A 26,370-nucleotide genomic window follows, 5' to 3' on the forward strand; every position below is an offset into this window, starting at 1 on the left:
TATTATTATTATTATTTTCTATACCACCTTTCATCTGAGGATCACAGGGCAGTTTAGATTATAAAAACCACAAAAAACAACAACATAGTAACCAACAAAATCAATAGCCCCTTCCCCACAGTTAAAAAGGCCATAGGTGGTTTAATTGGCTAAAGGCCTGGGAGAGGAAGCATGTTTTTGCCCGGTGCCCAAAGACATGTAATGAAGGCACCAAGAACGTTTCCCTGGGGAGAGCATTCCACAAACAAGGAGCCACTACAGAAAAGGCTTGTTCTTGTGTTGCCGCCCTCCAGACCTTTTGTGATGAAGGCACACAAAGGAAGGCTTCAAATGATGATTGCAGGGTCCAGGTGGGTTCATATGGAGAGAGGCGGTCCTTGGGGTATTGCGGTCCTGAGCTGTTTAAAGCTTTATAGGGCAAAACCAGAACTTTGAATTGGGCCTGGAAACTAACTGGCAGCTAGTACAGCTGTGCCAGGATTGGTGCTATATGCTCAAACTGGCAAGGAAATAGGCCACTGAATTCCGCACCAGCTGAATTTTCTGAACCATCAGCAGCCCCACGTATAACACATTGCAGTAATCTAACATAGAGGTTACCAGGGCATAAACAGAATTTAGGCTATGGAAACCATATATTTCCATGAAGAGCATGTTTTCTTTTGTTGTTAGTCATATGGCTCTTGAAAATTAAGCTGAAGCTATTAGGAAAGCTATTAGGGACGCGAGTGGCGCTGTGGGTAAAACCTCAGCGCCTAGGACTTGCCGATCGCATGGTCAGCGGTTCAAATCCCCGCGGCGGGGTGCGCTCCCGTTGTTCGGTCCCAGCACCTGCCAACCTAGCGGTTCGAAAGCTCCCCCGGGTGCAAGTAGATAAATAGGGACCGCTTACCAGCGGGAAGGTAAACGGCATTCCGTGTGCTGCGCTGGCTCGCCAGATGCAGCTTGTCACGCTGGCCACGTGACCCGGAAGTGTCTGCGGACAGCGCTGGCCCCCGGCCTATAGAGTGAGATGAGCGCACAACCCTAGAGTCTGGCAAGACTGGCCCGTACGGGCAGGGGTACCTTTACCTATTAGGAAACAACTGGTTCAGTCCATATTAACAGCACTGTTCTATTCCAAATGTGTCATTTCACAGCTAAACAGCTGCTGATGATTAACTGTTCTTTAAAAGCATCATTCCTTTTTTCATAAGGGGAACAGAAGCATGGAGGCGTTTATAGGGTTGAAACAGGATTGAATGAAACCTGCACTTATTTTCTCTTTGTTGTGCAGATCACATTCTTCATTGTCGTGCTCACCCTACTTCTCCAAGCAGTGAGAAGTTCTAGGGGTACAGCATTTGGTTTCCTTTCCAAGGAGGCCACTGGAAGCTTATGGATATTTACAGCATTTGCACTTGTTTACGCCTATACAGGTTGAGTCTAGGTGGAGGAACACAGCCTAGAAGCTTTGACATCCAGCCAAAGGCTACTAAAACAGCTAGCACCCAAAAATGCTGTTAGCTTACAGATTCCAAAATACAGCTCTTTGTATTTATCCGCCTCTCTCAAACTGCAGTCTGTTTCCTTCCAGAAGGGCTGAGTACACACAATAATTTAAAGTATATCCTGTGTTTAAGAATTGTGGTAACTGTACTTCACCCCTCACAGAGCTACAATTCACAGCACCCTTAATAAACTATAGTTCCCAGGATTCTTTGTGTGTGTGTGTGGAGGGGTGGGTTTTAAATGTATGGAGTATTCACAGCCATAGAAGCACCTTGTCCCCTCTCCCTGGCTGGATTGGAAGCAGGAGATCTGGATCAGCCATCTTCTCTGACCATCACCTAGCTTCTTGGGTCATTTTAGCTTCCATGGAGACACATCACAGGACTATCAACAATATTTGGTCAGTTCTAAGAAAATCAGTAACACAGACACAGGTGTTCTCTGCTGCTCTAGTAGACAGGAGTAGACCTAGGCTGTGTACACATTCCTTCCTTGCAATAATTATTGGCACTGTAGTTTATGTCTCACAGAGTTACAATTCCTAGAAACCCTTAAGAAGCTACCGTGTCCAGAATTCTTAGAGGGAGAGAATGTGCTTAGAATGCGCTTTAAAGGTATAGTAGGACGTAGCCCCAAAGGGCTTACATTACAGGAGGGTTGATGTTGGTTGAACACTAGGACCAACTTTTTGATGGAAAGAGCAGTCCAAGATTGGAAGCAATCACCTAGGGAGGTGGCGGGTGAACTTCCTGCTACTGGATGGCTTCAAGCAGGCTGAATAGCCATCTGTTGAGGAAGCTTTAGTTCTGGATTTCCTGTCTCAAACAAGGGGTTGGACTAGAATGGCTTACAATTCTTCAAGGCAGGCAACCACAGATCTGTTTTGTTCTATGTCCCACCACCACCACTGTAATAACAGCTTCAATAATCCTTTGCCTGAAATACCCACCCACGGTGACAAAAGCATGTGTCAGGCCCCTTGTCTCTGGAATTAATTTCCTCTCAAGATGAGAGACAGTTAGGGTGGGTAAGGCTGTATGCCCTCTTTAGAAGCCCTTTTTCATCATTAAACCTTGTGGTACTTCATGAGTGAGCTGATCACAAGGATGGCGCAGAACAAGTTTTTCCCATTTCCAATTTGAACAGTGCTGTCTATATGCAACCAAGCTCCATTTACAGTATATCCCACCTTTTCCCCAGAGTGTGTAAGATGGTATATACAGTCTACCTCCATTTTGTCTTCCCAGGAACCAGGGGATAAAAGTGGATATTGAGAGCAGTGGTCAGATTCTAGAAGGACGTGCTAGGGCTCATTCTCTCATGTGGAAACCCTTTACCCTTATCCTAGGCATGTAGGACCTCTGCATATTTACCCCATGGTAAAGTAACTCAATGGTTACTGTTGTTTTATAATTTGTTGGAAGCTGCCCAGAGTGCTTTATTATTATTATTATTATTATTATTATTATTATTATTATTATTATTATTACACCCCTCCCTATATTCTTACTTAATATGTTCCAGATTTAAACTTTGCTTTGAAAATTGATATTGAAGCTAACCCCAGATGAGTCATGTCACCAGTTAAGTCCTGGCAGGGGGCACAGTCCAAATACAGTTAGCAATCGTTCTCTGCCTTAAGGATGTTATCAAAACTAAGTGGTGGGGAGAAATCTATAAAGATAACTTAGTCCATTGCACTTCAAATCATGGGTATGTTATGTTTATGGTTACAATTACAATTAGGTTGTGTTCTCTAAATTAAGGTGGGTTATGTTAGTAGCAGCAGCACTATACTCAACTTGTTCCTATTTGTTTTTGGGAGGAGGAGAAAGCTAGAGAGAAAACAAGGGTGGGGAACGAGAGAGAGAGAGAGAGAGAGAGAGAGAGAGAGAGAGAGAGAGAGAGAGAAGTGACTCATATTGTAAAACAAAAATAAACTGTCCATTTTTTCAGTTTGGGACTAAAGGTAGGTGGAAGTCTGTTGGCTTTAACCAGAGTACTTGCAAGATTTTCTGCACTCAGCAATCTTCACAGATGAATTTAGGTTGTTTGGGTAGCTAAAGATAAACATTCTATTTTGCCATTAATCTGCAGGCAAATGTCATTGTTTCTTTGGTTCAGTCACACAGCTGCACCTTTGAGGTGTAGCAGTTTGAAATGTAACTTCAGTTATACACCCCTGGATACTCTTGCCACTTCTCTTGCAATGTTGCTGTCAACTCTTCTTATCTCAGTGCAGATCTGAGGTTTAGATTCCAGTTCACACGTTTCTCCGTGCAGGCAAGCACACACTCACTCAGGTGGAGGTAGGGCTGTACCCAGATGCCTGCCTTTGCCTGAAGTGATAATGTCAGGTTGTAACAGTATTACTCAGATGGAGGTTGCAACTTTAATAAGCAGCCACTGTGGGAAATGACCTTCCTAGAGTGGAACTGTGTACACACTGTGACGTGCATGTTTTATAAAATGGACAAACTTCTTAATTCAGATTTATAATATTTTCAGCGAATAAAAATCTGTATCACTCCTGGCAATAACATTTCCTGTTACCTTTCTTGTTGATAAAGACAGCCAATGTATGCACCTGGCAGCAGTAGCAGTGGCCTGCGTTGTTTTATTGCTTGTTGTGCTGGCCTTTCTAAGCAGCTGAGAGCTAAGACTTGTGACCTCCCAGATGTAAGAAACTGGTCACTTGTCTTCTGTGCCATTGCCAGAACATCCTCAAATTCACTCGCAGACGAGTCACTGAAGAGATTTCTAATATATTTGCAAATACATGTCCAAGTAAGCCCATTGATCTCAGTGGGACATTCATCTGTATACATTTGCACTGGATTAATAATAATAATAATAATAATAATAATAATAATAATAATAATAATAATAATTTATTTATATCCTGCCCTCCCAAGCTGAAGCTGGGCTCAGAGCGGCTAACAGCAGTAAAATAATACAGCATTCTAAAATCAATTCATTATTAAATCAGTTCAAATCAAATTGATGGCAACCATTGGGCTAGAGTTCTGTGAAGAATTACCAAAGAATATAATTTTTTTAAAAAATATTTTTTTGCACCTTTACTAGCTCTGACCTACACAGGGTGCCGTGGCACTTCCTCTGCACCTGACAAAAAGCACCATGTGGCAGGCAGGCAGGCAGGCAGGCTTTCCCCTGCACTTGTGACGCAGTCACAGGGACTTAGAGTGCTCCAAAATATCCACTCATTACTGTAAATGTTGAGACCTAGCAAATGGGTCAGTTGCAATATTTTAATTTTTCCTTAACTTTTCACATTTCTCTCGGACAAGGGCACACAGCAACGTAGGAAGCTGTGTTATTCCAAGTCAGTCTGTTGGTCCATCTAGCTCTGTACTGTCTGTGTCCAGGGCAGCTGTCTACCAGCTCCATCTGGTATGCAGGCTGAGACCCTACCTGCCCACGGACTGTCTCGCCAGAGTGGTGCATGCTCTAGTTATCTCCTGCTTGGACTACTGCAATGTGCTCTACATGGGGCTACCTTTGAAGGTGACCCAGAAACTACAACTAATCCAGAATGCGGCAACTAGACTGGTGACTGGGGATGGCCGCCGAGACCACATAACACCGGTTTTGAAAGACCTACATTGGCTCCCAATATGTTTCCGAGCACAATTCAAAGTGTTGGTGTTGACCTTTAAAACTCTAAAAGGCCTCGGCCCAGTATACCTGAAGGAGCATCTCCACCCCCATCATTCTGCCCGGATGCTGAGGTCCAGCGCCAAGGGCCTTCTGGCGGTTCCCTCACTGTGAGAAGCAAAGCTACAGGGAACCAGCCAGAGGACCTTCACAGTAGTGGCGCTTGCTTTGTGGAACACCCTCCCACCAGATGTCAAAGAGAACAACAACTACCTGACATTTAGAAGACATCTGAAGGCAGCCCTGTTCAGGGAAGTTTTTAATGTGTAACATTTTAATGTATTTTTAATCTTTGTTGGAAGCCGCCCAGAGTGGCTGGGGAAACCCAGCCAGATGGGCAGGGTACAAATAAATAATAATAATAATAATAATAATAATAATAATAATAATAATAATAATAATAATTATTATTATTATTATTATTATTATTATTATTATTACAGGGCTGGTGCTCTGATTAGGCCATTTAAAACAGCCACCTATGATGCAGACCTCAGAGGAGTACAGTACTGACCTTTGAGGAGCCCATTTTTATACATATTAGTTTTTTGTTATATAGTAAAGATAATATTTTACTTTTATTGTATATTTTGAAAAAGTTGTATCATTTTTTTGGGAAGTAATTCATACATTAGAATTTTTTGAGGGGGGTGTGTGTGTGTGTGTGTGTGTGTCTGCAAGTAGTTAGCCTTGCCCAGGGCACAGAATAGTCTGGCACCAGCATTGACTGTCTACATTGATTGACAGCGGCTCCTACATTGCAGAGGGTTGGACTACATGACCCTCAGGTTACCTTCCAACTCCTCAATTCTATGATTCTTCAGGGTTTTGGGCAAGGAGTATGTCCCAGACCTGCCCGGAGAAGGTGGAGATTGAATTTAAAAATTCAGATTAAATGAGTGAAAAATGCAGGCTGGTATTCTGATGTCAATGGTGCTATATGGATTTTCCAAAAACCTGTATGCATGAGGACTACTGATCCCATTTGGAAACATATGAACATGCAGATAAGCATGCATAAGATTGGGATGTTAGAAAAAAACCCCAGACTTGTTTGGTTTTGGGGTGACAATCACTTCCAAAGTTCCTCTCTTTCATGACTGATTTTTTCAAAATAGAAAATGCTAGGTAGTTTTGTTCCACCCAACCTTGCAATTCCAGTGTTTGAAACTAACGGTTGCTTAACAAGCACAAAGTAAGAGGTGAAGCTTACTGTAATAACTGCATTTGAGAGAAGCTTCACCTATAAATTTTTGACTAGTCATGCAGCTGTTGAAAGCAGAGGAGCCCAGCTAGAAAAAAGTTGCAACTCAAATAGTGCACAATTGTCCAAAGGCTTTTAAGAAATATTTTCAATTGCACTGAAAGTCAGGCCCCTGCCTTTAGAAAAAAATATGTTCTCATATCCCCAGACAGACACCATCTTTGATTTTTTTGTGATGAATATAGAGTTTGGTTATCTAGTCACAAACATAATGAAGCAGAAATCTGCTGACAGCAACTGAGAGGCAAATACTTTTGTTTTTGAATTCACCACTAAATAATAGTTTGGTTGTTTAGGTAAAGCTCTTTCCTGACTAAATTGTGAGTGCCCTCTAGACCAGTGTTTCCCAACCGGTGTTCCGCGGCACACTACTGTGCCGTGAGACATCGGCTGGTGTGCCGTGGGAGGGAGGCGGGCGAGTCGGGCGGCGAGAGGCGGCGGCGGCGAGGATCCGCGTCGAGCCGGGGGCGGCTCCGCGGTGGTGGTGCCGAGCGGCGGGGCAGCGCGCGCAAAAGGGAGGAGCGCGAGACAGCGGAGGAGGAGGAGGCCGGCATGTCCGGGCAGCAGCAGCAACAACAGCAGCAGCAACTCCCGCCGCCGCCCCCTCCTCCGCCCGCTATCGCCGCCACCACCACAACAGCCACCGCCGCCTCAGCTGCCGCCGTCCCTCAGTCCCTCGCTCTGCTGCCTCCTCCCACCCCGGCAAGGGGGAGGAAAAAAACTTTCACTTTTGTGCGTCCCTCCCGGCGTGACGCTGCGCGCTGACGTCACGGGGCGGGGCTTTAATGGTGGTGTGCCGCGAGATTTTTTTCCGGTAAACAGGTGTGCCGTTGCCCAAAAACGTTTGGGAAACACTGCTCTAGACTTTAAAAATAAGTACTGCGGTACTGTTTTTACATATACAGTGGTACTTGTGGTTACGATCTTAATTTGTTCCACAGGTCCGTTCTTAACCTGAAACTGTTCTTACCCTGAGGTACCGCTTTAGCTAATAGGGCCTCCTGCTGCTGTCGCGCCGCCGCTGCGCGATTTCTGTTCTCATCCTGAGGTAAAGTTCTTAACCCGAGGTACTACTTCTGGGTTAGCGGAGTCTGTAACCCGAGGTGTTTGTAACCCGAGGAACCACTGTACATTTCATTAAATAAAACTTAGAGACTAAGAATAGCTTCACACATGTTCTGTTACTTGCTCAGAAAATGTTTCTGCATAGCTAACAGTATAAAAACTATATGCCTGGTAGTCAGCTGTGGCTATCTATATGTAGCCTTTGTGTTGCTTCCTACAAGGAAGTACCTTCCCTGCAGAAAAAAGTGTTATCTGAATTGATCTTATTTACCGAAACATGGAATGGTGCAAGCAACTGTAGTTTTCTTAGAAAGCTTTTTTACAAAAGCTTTTTCGATAACTTTTTCCCCTCAACTGACCTTCCAGGGCTGATATTTCTTAGGTGGGTGATGGTCAGAATTATGTTCTTTTGTAATTTTTTTTTTAATGGGAGAGTTGCAGATTACTAGTTATAAGGTTTTTTTTTTTAAAAAAATGTATTCTTCTTATCTTTATGATTTATTTATTTTTAGCTTAAGTTACTTTGGATGGACATTTGCCCAGAAAAGCAGCTTTAAAATATTTTAAGTTGTAATTAAAAATGTGTTGCATGTCTAGGTCACTGGTTTTCTCTGTGTAAAAAAAGAGGTCTCTGGGAGAGCAGCACATAGGCAGCATAGGCAGTAGTGGTTCTAACAGATCCATTGGTCTCTCAGGTATCTCTTTAGATCACCCATCAGAAATCTTTTACCTGCCAGAGATTTGGACAACAGCTGCAGCCAGTATAGTAGGATTTTCTCCTATTTTTGTTCCATGTTAGAAAACTGTGTTCAAGCCATTGTGCCCCACACATTGTTTTGCTGGTGGTTCTGACATGATTCAAAAAGTTCAGGACTGTCTGTTAAAGGAAATGATTTACATGTATATTTGCTAAGGCAGAAGTCCTTAAAATGTTACCTGGAAAAGGAAAGGAATATTTCCTGGTTGAGAAGGTGTTACGTAATTCAAACCTTTACAAGGCAGAGTGAGAATTTCCTGGCTTGCACCTGTTAAATTAAGTAATCAGGAAAGTAAATGAAGTGTCATCCCTACTTGCAAACTGGACTCCAATCTCCTTTATCGAGAAAGCCTTTTTAATCATTCTTTCAGATTGGGTGAAAAAGTTCTTAGCTACACATCCCCTCCCCAGGAGTGATCACATGAAAGGACATGGCCCTTTAAAATGCTGGCCTTCCTCTGTGACATATGCCCAGTCCTCTAGACTTCAGTGATATTGCAATCTCATCTCATAACTTGTCCTTTCTTCAGTCTTTGTTGGTGCAATTTATGTGCCCTACCCCAAATTGCTCCTCTTTGTTACTGATTGTTTTTATCTGGGAATGTCCACATATTCGTAGTGGAGTTGCTTGCTCCTGTTGAAAGATAGGTGGGCATGCACAGTTTTCAGGCACTGGCCTGTTATTTTGCTTTGTTTTGCCAAAAGATGTGCATTTTGTCTTGGCCTAGGCCTGTCCTTTTAAGGTAGGGTACTGAACCTAGAAGGGACGTGGGTGGCGCTGTGGGTTAAACAACAGAGCCTAGGACTTGCCGATCAGAAGGTCGGCGGTTTGAATCCCTGTGACGGGGTGAGCTCGGTCCCTGCTCCTGTCAACCTAGCAGTTCGAAAGCATGTCAAAGTGCAAGTAGATAAATAGGTACCACTCCGGCAGGAAGGTTGACGGCGTTTCCATGCGCTGCTCTGGTTCACCAGAAGCAGCTTAGTCATGCTGGCCACATGACTCGGAAGCTGTACGCCGGCTCCCTTGGCCAATAAAGCGAGATGAGCGCCGCAACCCCAGAGTTGGTCACGACTGGACCTAATGGTCAGGGGTCCCTTTACCTTTTTACTGAATCTAGAAAAAGCTAGAATAAACAAGTGGAGCCTGCAACAAAATATTGTTGTGTATACTCCTAAGAATAGTAGGTACTCCTGTTTAGGATTCCAGCCAGGCATTCCCCCCAATCCAAACCGAGCACTTCAAACATACACATGGCACAACATTCCACAATGGTTGTTTCCCAATTGATACTCAATGGCTCCTGAACATTCTGTTTTCATTGGGCTAGTATACCTGAAGGAGCGTCTCCACCCCCATCGTTCTGCCCGGACGCTGAGGTCCAGCGCCAAGGGCCTTCTGGCAGTTCCCTCATTGCGAGAAGCAAAGCTACAGGGAACCAGGCAGAGGGCCTTCTCGGTAGTGGCACCCGCCCTGTGGAACGCCCTCCCATCAGATGTCAAAACGATAAACAACTACCTGACATTCAGAAGACATCTTAAGGCAGCCCTGTTCAGGGAAATTTTTAATGTATGATATTTTAGTGTTTTTTGGTTTCTATGGAAGCCGCCCAGAGTGGCTGGGGAAACCCAGCCAGATGGGCGGGGTACAAATAATAATAATAATAATAATAATAATAATAATAATAATAATAATAATAATAATAATTATTATTATTATTATTATTATTATTATTATTATTATTATTATTCTATCTCTGGGAGTGGGGATCCCCTTTATGTTGTTAAAACTTCAGACCTTCGAGGTTTCTCTGACCATGCTCATACCACCCTTGTTTTTAAAGATATTGACTCAATTTCTGTTGGCATGAACTATTACATCTATTTCACTCTGTCTATTCTAAATGAAGTGAAATGAAATAGGACACACCAAACTGGGTGAAAATAATTTCACCTCATTTATATTATATCAGAAATAATACAACACTCCTGTCATGTAGGTCAGTATTATTGTACCCACATTGCAGATCAGGAACTGAGGCTAGAAGCAGCTTGGTTATGGCTACCAAATTATTTATTTACTACATTTACATCCTGCCTTTCCTCGATGGAGCTCAAGGCAGCATGATTCCTCACCCTCCATTTTATCCTCAAAACAACTACATAATGGAAGCTCATCTGAGAGGCTCAATTTCGCCTTCCAAGCTTCATGGCTGAGTGAGGATTTGAACTTGGGTTGCCCTGGCCGTGGCCCTAGTCCAACACTCTAACCTCTACACCAGAATTACTGAAGCAAGATTTGAGGACTCAAAAACTTCCCTGCCAGCAGCCCTAGCCATTTCATTGCATAAGCTCCTGTGTTCCCATTCTACCTACAGGTTGGAAATAATCAGGGATTGCTTATTTTTAAAAAATCTGTATGATTAAGGTGCCAGTCTACAAATTGTGCTCACTCATTATGTAAACAATGTTCAGTTCAGTCTTATCTCAGCTGAGTGACTGCTTTCATAATTTAACCTCTGACTGCTTCCAAATGTCATCAGGCCTACTTAATGCAGCACAGTACACGATACTGTGCAGGAGAATTACATTTTGTGCATTAGGCATGCTGACAAGCTGTGCGAAGTTGAACCACATGCTCCTGATGGACATGGATAAGAGAGTAGCGACGATGACTGTACTCCTGGCTCATGTTGAGAGTCATGTAAAAATCCTAATTAACGAATAAAAAAGTGAGTCACAAAACATATAACCTCTGGGATCTTAAAACACATGTTTCTGAAGTTTATCTTGCAATTTATTTTTGCAGTGTTCCCAGGCATGCAATTTTATTAGTCAAGTCAAGTTACGTTAAAACGGTAGATGAGTGCCACATCTCTCTGTGTGTGACTGAGCTGTAACTTTCATGACAGAGAGGTATTCACAGTGCACTGCCAGTGAATTGCAATACATTGCAGAGAGCGTTGGCTTCAGAAACCCAGGTTCAAATCTTTTTCTCTAATCTGAATTTTATTTTGTCACCTTCCTCAACCTTTCAGGCATGAATCAGCCCCAGGTGATGGGAAGGGATTGGATTGGTTTCCCCCTTTTCCTCCTGTAGCCACATTCTGCAGATTGCCTTGCTTTTCCTCTGAAGCCACATCCAGCTTTTTAGACTCTGGTACTTGTTACACGCCAGAATGTAGTTTTACTGGTCATACCACTGAAATAATTGTCAGTTGAGCACAATCTAATATTTCACTTAATAATACATGCATAAAATGCACTGCCCTCTTAATATTTACCCGTATGAGCTGGGTAAATTTGTACTCTGAACTACTTTGATTAAAAACTTCAGTGATATCCCCTGAAAATAATTAGCACATTGATTGTTCAGGGGATAATTTAGGAGCACACATTTAGAAGAAGCAACTTCACACCAACAGCCTCCACACATCTCCTCGCTGTGCTTTAGTTCTTCCTAGGGTTTCCAATTAAGGTGGGGAAGATTTTAAAAGCCTGGTTTCTTTTCTCTCAAACAGAGGTGAACAGACAACTTTGGGGCTGGTTTCTGCCCCTAGACTTCCATCTCATAAAACGGATTGAAACTTTGGTTTTACTCCTTGCTCCATTGCTGGTCCCGTCGTGGATTGTATCCCAGGTTCCAGATATTTTGTTAATAATTTCAAGAGCCAGCAACACCAGCTGCTTCCATAGCCATCTCTTTCAAAACAATTTTATAGCAAATCAGTCTGCACTTACAGAAGCTGGAAAGCAGTTCTTATCCAAGTGTGTTTATATATACCTGTGGGTATATTTGCCAAAATTTTAACAGAAAAATAAAATACACCAAAACAGAAAACTTACAATACTTATATATGTTTATTCCTTTTTAGTGAATATTTTAATAAACATTTTAATTCAGTTTAGTAATAGTTTATATGCATTTTAAAAACAAAAGCATTCATGATATTCCTGGCCTTAGTAATAAGGCCAGGAAGGAGCTTTTAGTCTTTCCTCCCCCTTGTTCTCTTTTTATACACCCTAATTTACATATTTCTCCTAGAAAAGGTCATCTTTTAATTAACGGGTGAGCTTTTCAGAGTTGCTCTTCTTTTACCTAGCAGATTAGCTTTTTGGAGCTGGATGAAAATCCAAAAATAAGATTTAGCAAATAGCACTGATGATTGAAAATATCATGGATTATTAGTAAAGAGTAGCATTTCTATACTTGATACATATATGTCAGTTTTAGAAGATAAAGTGTTTTTTCCTCTTCCTTAACTAGATGCGACAGCACAGAGCTTGATGATGAAATAAGGATTCTGATAGGGAAGAGTGGTGCTTGGGAGTCCTGTAAGAAGCTGGAGAGCAGCTCACATCCCCTGAACGTAAGCAACTTTCTTTCCACTTTGTCATTCTTGACAGGCTGCTTTTAATCATCACGACTTGTACTGTGCCGTTGTATACAACTTCCTTTATTGCTTATATGATGGGAACAAACACTTCATTATATCTCCCCTCTGTAGTTGCTTCCTGATTTTAGGGGAAACACTTGTATGAAAGTGTTCACGTGGGGCAGTGATACATCAGTTTTATGCTACTCATTTGCCTATGATAAAAACCAGAGATTCAAAATTAACAAAGCTGTGTCACTGATGGCAAGATTGTTATCCCACTGGTATTTCATATTTTTAGGAATGGTGGCAATGCTGGGTCATCTTGTTCTGTTCTCTGTTTTTGAGGTATGTGGCACCTGCACAATTTCTCTCCCTCCTGTGGCAGACAGGAAGGGAGGTCTCAGGTGTGGCTTGGCGTTCTTCTTGGAATAAAGGTTATTCATCTTGGCACTCTGGCTGAATAGGTGATGCAGTTATTGGTCTCATCACTGCAAAAGTATGACCTTATCCCATGGATCAGGGGTGGGGAGATTGTCGCCCTCCAGATGTTGTACCCTGATTTTCATCAGCCCCAGCCAGCTTGGTGAATGATACAGGGTTTGGGAGATGTAATCCAGCAACATCTGAAGGTCCATGGGTTCCCCATCTCTGTCTTAGACACATAAACAACACCACATGTATTCCTACCTCTCACCCAGAAGAAAAAGAGCCCAGTGGTTCCAGAAACTTGAAAAACCAATACAGTGGTACCTCAGGTTACATACGCTTCAGGTTACAGACTCCACTAACCCAGAAATATTGCTTCAGGTTAAGAACTTTGCTTTAGGATGAGAACAGAAATCGTGCTCCGGCGGCGCGGCAGCAGCCACGGGAGGCCCCATTAGCTAAAGTGGTGCTTCAGGTTAAGTACAGTTTCAGGTTAAGAATGGACCTCCGGAACGAATTAAGTACTTAACCCGAGGTACCACTGTACATGGAGCATGTATGATATTTTGAATAAGAAGCAACATATTGCTAGTACGTAGAAAGTATTTTTTTAAAAAAACATGGCACTTTCCCCTAAAGATCTTCAAGGCAACAAAATTACTAAAATGCTGTTACATACTTGAACATTTCACAATGTTACTTTTCTCATGTCTCTTCTCAGTGGTTCTCAGGTAACTCTTTTTAAATGGAATTGTAGAAGAGAAGGGAAACAGCAGCTATTTTGCCCAGAGAGCAGTCATTTGTATGCCACTCAAACTTAGTGGAAGCAAATCAGGACGAAAGTGTAATAAAGAGGTCATTTGAGAGAGCCCTAGGATCAGGGAGCCCTGGGTTCAAATCTCCACTCAACCATGAAGCTTGCTAAGTGAACAAACCTAAGCCAGCCTTTATCTCTCAGCTCAATTTTATAGGGTTGTTGTGAAGGGCAAAGTGTCCTGAAGTTTGGGATAAAAATGGATTAGATAAATGCTCGTCCCTTTTTGTACTGCCACAGCTTTGGTTTAGTTTATTTCTCCACCCTCACCCCCATTTCTTTGGCTTGGAGAGGAGAAATTTAGCTTTGTTTGTTTGTTTGTTTGTTTGCTTGCTTGCTTCATTTCTATGAATTGATGTCATGACCCACCTTGGAGGTTGAAATGTGGGACATAAATATTTAGATAAAGAAATGAATAATTGTTCCTTGATTCCCTTCTGTATCTATTTACCCCTGTCTGCTATTGATGCAGCTGGGTCGCTTCTTATCCCTCTGGTGGTACAAAGTGGTTGTTGTTACTATCTTCTGTTTATTTTAAGTGTTCTTTTTTAATTAAAGGCAAATTTTAATGTACTTCACTCTAAAAAGAAACAATGCTTATGTTTGAGGCAAAAACATATACACATAAAGTAAACAAGGAGACAAGCTTTTACATAAGAACAGAAGAAGACTTGCTGGATCAGGCCAATGGTCTAATCCAAAATGTTTTAACCTAAATACATATTTTAGCCTATATTATGAATTTTTGCATCCATCTAAACCAAAAATATGTATTTTTTAAATACAGTGCACATGTTTAAAAATGGTTTTATTGTGACACAGTATTCAGGAAGTACTAGTATGACAAATGAAGGAGAGCTGTGCTCCAGATTGCATATTAATCTAGGATATATAAATTGGGCCAGTTATATGCTGAACATCCTCAGGCATCACTTTAAACTCAGAAAGAACTGAAAATTGCACATTCAGTCCTCAGATATTAAAAAAGCAGAAGAGATTAGAGTGAAGAAATGTGAAGTTAAACAGAGGCCAGTTTATTTATAACTCGTATAAACTGAAATGCAAAATAGGTGGGGAGGGGAAGAATATAATCCAGTAAAAATATATATGGGGGAAAGTGTTTAATAGATTGCAAAAGTTATGTGCTATGCCCTGTGTGCTTGAAGTTCACTTAGATCAAATTTTATATAGCAACACACTTCCTATCTGCTTCAAAAGAAGTTAACAGCATATTATATTTTTTGGGGGTGGGGGAACCAAACCAAACCAAACCAAACCAAACCTGTACTGCCTTCTGCCTGAACAAAAATACCTGGCTGCCTTCAATTTCCCTCAGAAGGCAGGTGAATCACACGATTTGATGCATGTTTTTGAGGGTGGGATCCTGGAGTGTTTATCTGAGTCTTCTTGATTTTCATCTGAGGCCCTTTTTCGCAAACCCATTTGGGAGCACAGTGGGTCTGCATGCCTTTCTATAATGTTTACAATTTCTGAAGCAGAGAATTCAGATGACATCCCATAAACTGACATCTTGTAACCCAAAGGCTCTTTCAAAGCTGTTTTCAGGACTTATGTGTAAACAAATTCCCTCTGCTTCCTTCCCCCTTTTTTATACAAACCAGGAGATCTTCACAGGGAAAATAAAACTAGGCTTAAAAGGTACCACATGACTGTGATCTGCTGTGAGAAGCTAATGAGACTGTGAACATCTGCTTCATGCACCAGTAATTGCATCTGTAATGGTTTTTCATTACAGTGTGTTGCGATATCCTAGTCCTTTCTTGGGGTGTAGTGATCTTAATTATCCTTAAATTAAGCCCACTGTATAACTTGAAGAGAAGATTCAGCTATCAATCCTTATGAGAACAAGATAAATGCTGTCAGCTTTGTTTCCCTCCAAGACATACACAAGCAAACTCTATTGGAAAGCTCCTCTAATAGAAAAGCACATTTGTTCTCATATGATGTTTGATTCCTGACATATGCTGTTAAGGCTTTTCAGGTATCTTATTTGTCTGTGTGCATGGAATGTTAGAAACATTAGATGATAAATCTTGAAACTTTAGAAGATAACAATGTAGAAGAGCTTGGATTTGATATCCCACTTTATCACTACCCCAAGGAGTCTCAAAGCGGCTAACATTCTCCTTTCCCTTCCTCCCCCACAACAAACACTCTGTGAGATGAGTGGGGCTGAGAGACTTCAGAGAAGTGTGACTGGCCCAAGGTCACCCAGCAGCTGCATGTGGAGGAGCGGAGATGCAAACCCAATTCACCAGATTACGAGTCCACCACTCTTAACCACTACACCACACTGGCTGTACAGGCTGATACACCTCCCCACATCCATAAGGATATGGTTGCATCCAAAGCAGGCCAAAAACATAATTCCTTTTCCAAGAGTTTCTTGTATCCTCTTAGTCCAGTAGAAGATATGGGCAGACCAGCTTTCAATGAGAATATTCTGGAATCCTGGGGCTCCTCCAGATGACCTTGATTCATCTTGATTTGCTTGCACACATCGTACATGGGGATTATTCAATGCCCACCCTTTACTGAACCTTCATCCTGACTCACTTGTGCATATGTTATATGTCTTCCCATCAGTCACTCATTTATCCTACTCTTTTAAATGCATTTCCCCTTTCCCTAACTACAAAAAATGCAATTTTTAAAACAGCAGCTACGTTGCACTGGTCAACCTTCATCCACTTGAATTGCACACACATTTTTTGGTGGGTGATTGCATCCTGCCCACAAAATACTGACAGTTGAGAGGCGACGCTGGCTAGGATGAATTACTGGTTTGATTCTAAACAGTTCCACAAATGCGCCTTTTTGGCACCATGCGCCAGCGTCTTAAGATGCCTAGAAATATGATGGCTAAAGTTAACACCAACATAACTGTTGAAACCATGTTCAGAAAGAGCCTTAGAAGCTGGTCACTGAATCTGAAGCTGAGCAGGTAACGGTGAGACAGGGGACATGGTAGTGTGCTGTTTTAAGCTTGTTGGGTTTCCTTTGGGGAACTTAAATGTCATTTGTGAGCCACTAGATGGCCATCTCTCTTCCAAGCTAGTGGGGGGAGGGGGAAATCACCCTCTCACTTTGCTTCAAATGATCAACATATTTCAGTTCAGTACTGCCTTAGGACAAGGGTATGCAAAAGTCAGCTATAAAAATGCAGATTCTTCACCAGAAAGGAATACAGCCCAAGGAAGAGAAAGACTTGAGAAATCCTGGAAATGGAAGGGATGCAATGCAAAAATGATAATGAAAGGCAGAGCCCAGCTTGCAGAGATGAAAGGAGACAGAGAAGAACTTGGGCGCCCATATGAAAAGTGTCTGAAGATCATGGGTTTTGCTTGGAACATAGTGTCTGTACTTTAGGAAGGAATCTTAAAAGGGAACATAAATTATAAAATGAGTTCTCTGAATACTTTGATGTGGCTGGTTGTGTTTCATATGAATTTGGTCAGAGAGGGTGGAAATGTCCTCCTAGGTCAATGATCTGAAAACTGCCAGAAGAAGATTTATGAAGGTTTTCAACTATATTGAGCACTGCGTGAGTAGCCATTCCACATCCTTGTGTACTCCTAGAAAGAGCCAAAAATAAAATGTAAAAAGGTTATTTGCGTGATGTGCAGCAGTGGATATAGTTGTTACATATGTTTCTTAACAGAGCGGAAACTATTCTGGCTCAAATAAAAAAAAACATTCTTCAGATTTTTTTAAAAAGGAAGGATATCGCTACAACTAGGGATGGGTAAATCTGTCAATTTTGTTTCTCTCTATTTTTAATTTCCCCAGTCTTAAGTTCAGTTTTCCACATTTCTACTTTGGAAATTTCTTTCAAAACAAATCTCATGAAAATTTCTCAGTATTTTTGTGTGAAATTTTTGTTACACATTGCCCAAGGTGCACATTTTTTTGCAAGGCAGTTTCCCCTAATATAATGCATTTTTTATTTTATTTTCACCAATATCCACATTTGATTTTCTTCCCACTTCTGGTATCACTGGAGGTTCATCCATTGTGCCCAGTGGCCTGGTGTTGTTGTTATTGAATTCTAGGTTGGTACATAATAAGGGCATGTTGCTCCATGCATGCTGGTCTGTATAACTGAGACCTGGTTGGGGGAACTGGGTGGACCAGACCTGGATGTATTAGATCATAGTTCTTCTGTACCTGGGTACTCTGTGTAACACCAGTCCAGGCCAGAGCTGAGCAGACCAGAGGGGCACCTTCCTCATATCTTCTATTTTCAGTGCAACTTCCTACAAAATGCTAGGGTAGGTTGAATAATACATTTTTGGTCACTCCAATATTATAAATGCTGCTGCTGCTGCAGGAAAACAATGGCAAATATTCTGAGATATCCTGCGTCTGCAAATTAAGATGGAGGAAATAATGTTAGACCTACATTATGGGGTCATGGTAAACATTAAAGAGATAATAGATGTGGAAATACTTTGAGAATTCAGGAAAAGTATTAAATAAATACTAAGATAAAAGATAAAGGTAAATGACCCCTGGATGGTTAAGTCCAGTGAAAGGCAACTATGGGGTATGGTGCTCCTCTCGCTTCAGGCCAAGCGAGCCGGCGTTTGTCCACAAGCAGCTTTCTGGGTCATGTGGTCAGCATGACGAAACCGCTTCTGACAGTTTATGCAAATACTGTAAAGTTGAAGAAACACTTTGAGCATTCGTTTGCACTTTAATTTGATATGTTCTTGCTGTTCCAGTGCATTCCATGCCACTCCTCCTTTCTGAGTAAAGAGTGTCACTGCACTTCATTGCAAACATTTACATATTTTTACCTTATACGTCCAGTCTTCCTGCTTTGTTTCCTAAGGTGGAATTTCCTGTCATGCATTGTCTGGATAGCATGAACATGCTTTTTCCTTTCTTTCCTCTACCTCTCATTCTTGACATACTTTGCAATCTTACATTGCACATACCGACTAAATCACATCTGTTTTGTAATTCTTTTAGTTATGCTAACTAACATGGAAGGCAATGATGAATGGGCCATGTTTCACAGCTTTGTTTCATTATTTTGGTTTAGAGGGAGATAAATGTAGATTTGATGGGGATTCCTCAGATACTTACTTATGCAGAGATGATAAGAAAAGACCTAAAATCCAGCACATACTTTTCCTGGGCAAACTTTGTGTTGAAGCATTGGGTGTAAAAGTTTTGAATGGATGAATGAATTTATGTACAGTCCACAATGCTTGTTACTCAATTCACACTTTTGACAACCCACCCACCTTCAGCGATGTGCAATTTTAAATGTGTGAAGAACTATATATACTTCGCAATATAACACGCCCACGAAGGAGGTTTCTGTTCACGTTATACCATAGAAGTCAAAGTATTACCACAGCTTTCTTTATCTGTATTCTACCTTTTCAGTTTCCTGTCTGTTAAACCTACCTAGGTAACAGCAGGGAGAAACCAAAACTGACTTTCAATTCAAAATCTATATCAGGGCAACACTTTATTAGGTGAACCAAAATGTCACAAAACAATGTGCAAACATTCAAATTCTCCATAGCCCTTTATCAAGCTATATGGTAAAAAGGAGGAAGGATGGCAACTGGGAGAGGAAGAGGAGGAAATATGCTGGTGAGTGGTGAAGACATGGAGTCTGCATTTAAACATAGTCTAAGGATGGAGTGTGTGACGACGTAGCAGAAACTCTGGTGAGGGTTAGGTTGTGCATACACTGTACCTTTAATGTGCACATTCTTTCCCCCAAAGAATTCTGGGCACTGTTGTTTACCCCCCACAGAGTTATAATTCACAGCAACCCTTTATAAACTACAGTGCCCAGAATTCTGTGAGGGGAAAAAGGTGATTCAAATGTGCTTTAAAGGTATAGTATGTAAACAGCCTGAGTTAGGTGCTATATAGGTTTCAGGTCGTATCGAAGGCTGCCATGAAGAAGGAACATACAATGATTTGAAAATGTAGAATTTGACTGTGAGGTAACTGAGGTAAACTGAGCCAGACAAGGATACTAAAAGTGAAGGGTGTGTGTACCGAGTAATAGCCAAAATGTATAGGACTGAATGTGGGCCAACCAAAATGGGGAAATTCATTCTTGAATATTTAAAGGTTTAATGTTGCTCTGATTTGAACTGCACTTACTTGTTTATAGGAAGTTTTGACTTAAACATTAGTTTCTAAAGTAAAATCACTGTTTAATCATTAAGTTGTCATGCAGATGTCTGGGATTCAGATGCAGAAAAGTCCATTATTTCATCAATACAGTAACCAAATGAGTGGTCAGGTTGCCTATAAAGGTGTGGTATTTCTCAAAGCATGGTTTACATTTTAATATATTATATGTTGGTGCTTAAAAATAATGCATGATAATAAGTGAAATGAATTGAGAACAGGCCTTTTGAAAAATTATCAATATCCAATACCAAACTCATATATTTTCAAGCTCCATTCATTTTTGATACATCATTTTTGCCCTCCACCAAGTTTTTGATGTTGTTATCATTAATTTATTTATGAATCACCTTTTACCTGTGCCCCAGGTGATTTACAGATATGCCATAAAAAACAGCTATATTGAAAGTATATAAATAGAAAGAAAACTAAAGGCATTTTTTAAAAAAGAAAGAAAATGAACGCCTAGGACAAAGACCTTTTCACCCTGGTGGAAAAACTTGTTGAAAATACCTTCAGTTGTTTGTGTCTGGTAGGAAACAATTTTGGCCCAGGGGGTCTGATCCTTATCTCTTTTCCCTGCCATGGGCCAACTCTGACATCACACCCTGAACCTACCAATCATAATTTCCCTACCCCACCCCTGTAGATTTAAGGCTTTATACTTCATTTGAATCCTCTGATTCCCACCCTTTATGCAACGACAACAACAGGAATGTAAAAACCAACTATACTAAAACCCAGAGCTTTCTAATTACTTTAACAATTATATGTGACTTGAAATTATTGCCAACCACTTGCTACTAGTGTAATGAGAAAATCAGAATTCTGTGATATTCAGTCTTAATAGGAACACACACCTTGATTTATTTCCTTGTGAACTCACTACTTTATTACTAGCCAGCAAATGTTTGAAGAGGCAGAATATGTTTATGCATGTTTAACTGGGGCAAAAAAAATATGCACACCCAGTTTGTATAGATTTTGTGCTACATGGTACATACTGTTCGTTATGTCGGACATTTCCTTCCCGATTGTTTTTGGAAGCATTGCTCATATTTTACATAAACCATGACTCACTTTTTTCCCTGTCATGGGCAAATATACAGTATGTCTTAACATCCCATCTGAAAAGTTCTCTGAACGTGCAAGGACACTGGGGGGGGGGGGGGAGATCCAAGAGGAAATGCTTATCAGTGGCAGGAGGGAGGGGTGTGTGACCTAGTCAGTTTACTCCCCTTTTCTTGTCTGTACAGCTTCCCCTCCCAGAGAACAGCTGGGTGACAACAAGGAAGCTGCAGTTTACATACCAGAAGAAACAGCCGGCTATCTTTTCACCTGAATCATAAGCTACATAACTTGAGACATTTTGGGAAGCCCCCTAGTCTGCGAAGGATTCAAATACAAGTTCCATCACTTGCTGTATTCCACACACAGAGAGAAAGACATGGATGCATTTTCTGTGATGCTTTTGTGAAGTCTTAGTGGCCTTCTTCTTGTCTTGAATGAATTCTCCCACACCACGTATGTGACTTGTTTTCCTTCATCTGCTTTAAAGGCCTTTAGTGAACACAACACCCGACAGATGCAGGTGGGCATGGAGGATGAGAAGAGAACTTCAGGCAGCCTGCCAGAGGTAAAGGAGTGCACTGGCTGGACATATGTGTCTGCGGCAATTGGACTTTTCATTTTGTGCTAGGACCAGTAATACTGTATCTTGTATTGGGCTGTAATTGTTGCAGTACTCTAACCTAGAGGTTGCCTAGGGTACTGTCTTAAAGGCACCCCGATTTCTCTGCTTCTTTGTCATGTATGTAGAACTTTTTCATCTTCCTGCTATGAAAAGATGCACAAGCTCCTGCTACAATAAGATTAAAAATAATAATTAACTATTGACAATGAAATCAAAGTCTTTTTCTTTTTCTTTTTCTTTTTTCAAAGATTGTTCTTTGTTAATGTAAGATACAAAAAGTATATAATATTATAAATCTATTATTGCTGTGAACTCTGGAAACATATAGTTGCTTAAGTCATATTTTTCAGGGGGCTCCTAATATACACTGAAACAGTACCCAATATACATATGTTTTCTTTTCTTTTCATAGGATATATTGACAAAGAAGATGCCAATAGGTGTACTGGAACAACAGATTATATCATTGGAAAAACAGAGGCAAGAGGTAATTTTTAAGCATTTTTTTGGACAAGCTGATGCACTGCAATGGGTTGTTCACTTGGAGTTTTGGGTTGTAAATTTATTCATTAATCTTTCTGGAGGAAACCGTGGCTAATCTTGCTTCTCCTATGCATGAATTGCATCATGCATGTGGTTGAAAATTGTGTGCATAATTATGGTTCATGTTTATATGTACATGTAAAATGTATCAGATATAGATGCCATAATAAAACCTGGTCTTTGAAGCAGCTTTGAGCTCAGCTGGACTTTCCTTACACATTATGACCAATAGGTTTGGCCTCACATGTTGACAAAAAAGATTTTGGAATCAAGGTGGCATATATCCACCTGTACAGTTGTCTGTTTGAAGTAGCCATCTATTTGAAGTATTGTGTGGTCCAAGTCTGGTTTAAACATAGAGACTTAAGAAGGAAATTGTGCCTTGAAGTTACCTATTGACATCACCTAAAAGGCAGAATGAGCAGGCACACAGTTCACTAGGTCTCCCCACTATGATGTATTGTAATGTATGTCTATTGATATTTTCCCTCTAAATTTTCATGTATACATATAAATTAGTATATGCAAATATTATGCAAATCTGTGACCTCTTTTGCCCTTTTTCTTGGTAGTGTGTTGTAAGGGGCTATCCTGTCTGGAATGCTTACATGATATAAAGGATGGGAAAGAAGCACATTTCATGCTGCTGTGAACTAAGTGAACTTTCAGAGCTGTGAGGGAAGTCTGCTCATCTTAGAATTCCCTGCAGAAAGTATTGTGTTTGACATTTGCATTTCCACAGCATTAATGTATCACAGTATTTTAATATTCTTTTGGAAGCCGCCCAGAGTGGCTGGGGAAACCCAGCCAGATGGGCGGGGTATAAATAATAAATTATTATTATTATTATTATTATTATTATTATTATTATTATTATTATTATGCCTGACTCAGCTGCCACTACCAATTCATCTTGCCCTAGCATTCATTCCTATGCTTTATATATCATGCAAGGCAAACGGGACAAAATCTTATTGTAAGTGTTTTGATAGTAATACAAAACAGCTGTAAGTAGTGTAGTTAAGAGGTTGGAAGCAGATATAATCAATAAAACTTTAAATGACCTGAGGCTTCCATGCTTTAGAAGCCACATTCTTCCAATGACTCTTGCATATCTCAGGATATACCAGTGTTGGGGAAGGCCCTGTAGGTCACAGCTCAGAGCAGCTTTGAGACTTCCCACATTTAAGAATCTACCAAAGTCCCGTCCTCTGTTTCTTCTGAATTTTTTTTCTCAGGCAAGAATTTGATGGCTGATTGAGCATTACTTGTGTTTGGTTAAATTAAAATTTAAAATATTTATGTTTTATCACTATTCCTGTTCTGAGAATCAGGAAATAAGGCAAATGAAATCTCTAAAATGATATGCCAGTTCCAAGGTTAAAATATAAGACCACTGCAGGTTTCACACTTGTAATGTGAGAATAAATAATGTACCTAACACAATTAGTTAATAATTTCAGCTGCTGGCAGTGAACAATCAATGGGATCAACAGTTCAGGCGAATGAAACAGCAGTATGGAAAAAAGGTAAATTTCTATTTAAGTGTGACAGAACTGGAGGCTACCTTTCTATACTTTTAATTTGTTTTGTTTTGTCTTGTCTCATTTTTGAGAAGGGGAATGTAGAGTAGCAGAAAGGCTGGGCAAGGAACAAAAACTTATACTGGTTTTGAAAACCTAGCAAGTGCATTTGATGTAGGTTTGAGGTGATGATTGCTGCAGTCTTTTGGAGAGGATAGTGAATTCTGATGACCAAAGAAGAAGAAGAAGAGTTTGGATTTGATATCCCGCTTTATCACTACCCTAAGGAGTCTCAAAGTGGCCAACAATCTCCTTTCCCTTCCTCCCCCACAACAAACACTCTGTGAGGTGAGTGAGGCTGAGAGACTTCAAAGAAGTGTGATTGGCCCAAGGTCACCCAACAGCTGCATGTGGAGGAGCGGAGACGCGAACCCGGTTCACCAGATTATGAGTCTACCGTTTTTAACCACTATACCACAGGTTAGGGCAGGCATAGGCAAACTCCAGCCCTCCAGATGTTTGGGACTACAATTCCCATCATCCCTGACCACTGGTCCTGTTAGCTAGGGATGATGGGAATTGTCATCCCAAGCATCTGGATGGCCGATGTTTGCCTATGCCTGGGTTAGGGAGTGAAATTCAGAGATGGCACTGTTTACCATTAATTGTGGTGGTCTTCTTTCCCCACTCCCTTTGCTATCGCATGTGCACCTTCAGCAGATAATGAAAACTGTATGGTGAAGATGTCAGATGCATTTTTGGTGAGGTGTGAGTTTTACAATTTAGGGACTGCCGCAGAGCCTCCACCACCCTGAGCCTCTGCTGATCTTAACACCCAAGAGGGGCTCCAGATGGATTTGGCGTTGCCCTGGAGCACTGTGGGGTAAAAGATGGTGGCTACTACAGTAAAATGGCCACTCCAAATGATGCTAGGTTCAGGTAGTTTGGAGAAAAGAAAATGGCAATGGGACCTATGGAAGGAAAGTGCTAGCCTTGCAGCTGTTGCCAAAGGTAATGAGAAAGAGAAGACCATGATACTGCTGTTAATGCTGAGCTGTCCCATCCACCCAAATTTCCGTCCCCAAAATGTTTGCTGCTTATGAATGGGGTTGTGAGCTCAGGAGGTTATCTTTGCTCTAGTCCTTTGTTTAAGTTGGGTGAAGCTGAGTTCTGGGTCTGAAAAGGTTAGTGTTTTAGAACATAAAAATAATACTAGTAAGCTGTGATCTAGCAAGTTTTAAAAGTACTCTGCACACAGCATTTCAATAATCTGTACAGTGGTACCTCGGGTTACATACGCTTCAGGTTACATACGCTTCAGGTTACATACGCTTCAGGTTACAGACTCCGCTAACCCAGAAATAGTGCTTCAGGTTAAGAACTTTGCTTCAGGATAAGAACAGAAATCGTGCTCCGGCGGTGCGGCGGCAACAGGAGGCCCCATTAGCTAAACTGGTGCTTCAGGTTAAGAACAGTTTCAGGTTAAGTACGGACCTCCGGAACTTAACCTGAGGTACCACTGTAGAACAGTCCTGTAAGGTTGGCTAATATTAACTTTATATAACCAATAGGAATGTGGGCCAGTGTCTGAAGATTAGAATCAGTGACTTGTCTTTTTCTTTTTTTAGTTACCTGAAGTAAGATTTAGATCAGGGATTTCCCCTCATGCAGCACAGCTAACTCCCCCCCCCCTTTCTATATAGGTTTATCATTCCCCATGGGACAGCTCATCACAAGCTTCAGAGGCTCAGCAGCTTTTGACTTCTAAATCTCATAAGCTTAGTCATACAGATTTGTCCTGAAATGTATCTTACAGCATGTGGTGGTCCCTGCATTCCCACGTTGACCATTGTGTTGCCCGGCCACTGCATCCTGGTGAAAGAAAGGGATCTATCTTACCTCAGTTATCCTTGTGTCACATTGCAGGTCACAGATGTGAAAGCACAACTGGAAACAATGCAGAAGACTGTCAAGGAACTGGAAAAAGAAAGGCACCAAATGCAGCAGGAGTGTAGAAGGCTGGAAGCCCTGGCCTCAAACAGCCTCCTACAGGAAATGGTAGGAAACTGTTGTTTTACTCTTACCAGGGTGGGGGTGGGGATTTTAGTATTCATCGGTCTAAGTTAAAGTTGTGTTTGCAGTTCAAAAATGACTGAAAAAGTAGAAAAGTTATCTAGCTGACAGTTTGTGATGCTCTTAGACAAAGAAAAAGAGAACAAATGCTTCTGTAGATGTTATATGTGCATTTATATATATGCATCTATACTCATTAATGAGAAAGGTTTCGGGGGTAAACCCTGAGGAAAAATCCATACCCACTACCTTTCTTTGGTAGAAGAAAATGCTAAGGAGTAAACCCTACACAATTAGGAAGAACTTCCTGACAGTAAGAGCTGTTCGACAGTGGAATTTGCTGCCAAGGAGTGTGGTGGAGTCTCCTTCTGTGGAGGTCTTTAAGCAGAGGCTTGACAACCATATGTCAGGAGTGCTCTGATGGTGTTTCCTGCTTGGCAGGGGGTTGGACTCGATGGCCCTTGTGGTCTCTTCCAACTCT

General features: G+C 41.2%; 1 protein-coding gene across 1 annotated transcript in view; it reads left to right on the forward strand.

The window, feature by feature from the left end:
- Positions 1 to 26,370, forward strand: part of TNIP3 (TNFAIP3 interacting protein 3) — a 64,788-nt gene that overhangs the window by 2,558 nt on the left and 35,860 nt on the right. Inside the window, exons 2-6 of the mRNA XM_081208153.1 lie at positions 12,520 to 12,622; positions 21,616 to 21,693; positions 22,163 to 22,237; positions 23,757 to 23,822; positions 25,743 to 25,874. Coding sequence (XP_081064279.1) covers positions 12,520 to 12,622; positions 21,616 to 21,693; positions 22,163 to 22,237; positions 23,757 to 23,822; positions 25,743 to 25,874 — 454 coding nt within the window. The remainder of the gene's footprint in view (positions 1 to 12,519; positions 12,623 to 21,615; positions 21,694 to 22,162; positions 22,238 to 23,756; positions 23,823 to 25,742; positions 25,875 to 26,370) is intronic.

The sequence above is a fragment of the Podarcis bocagei genome, assembly GCF_964188305.1.
Source record: "Podarcis bocagei genome assembly, chromosome: 9".
Taxonomy (NCBI): Eukaryota; Metazoa; Chordata; class Lepidosauria; order Squamata; family Lacertidae; genus Podarcis; species Podarcis bocagei.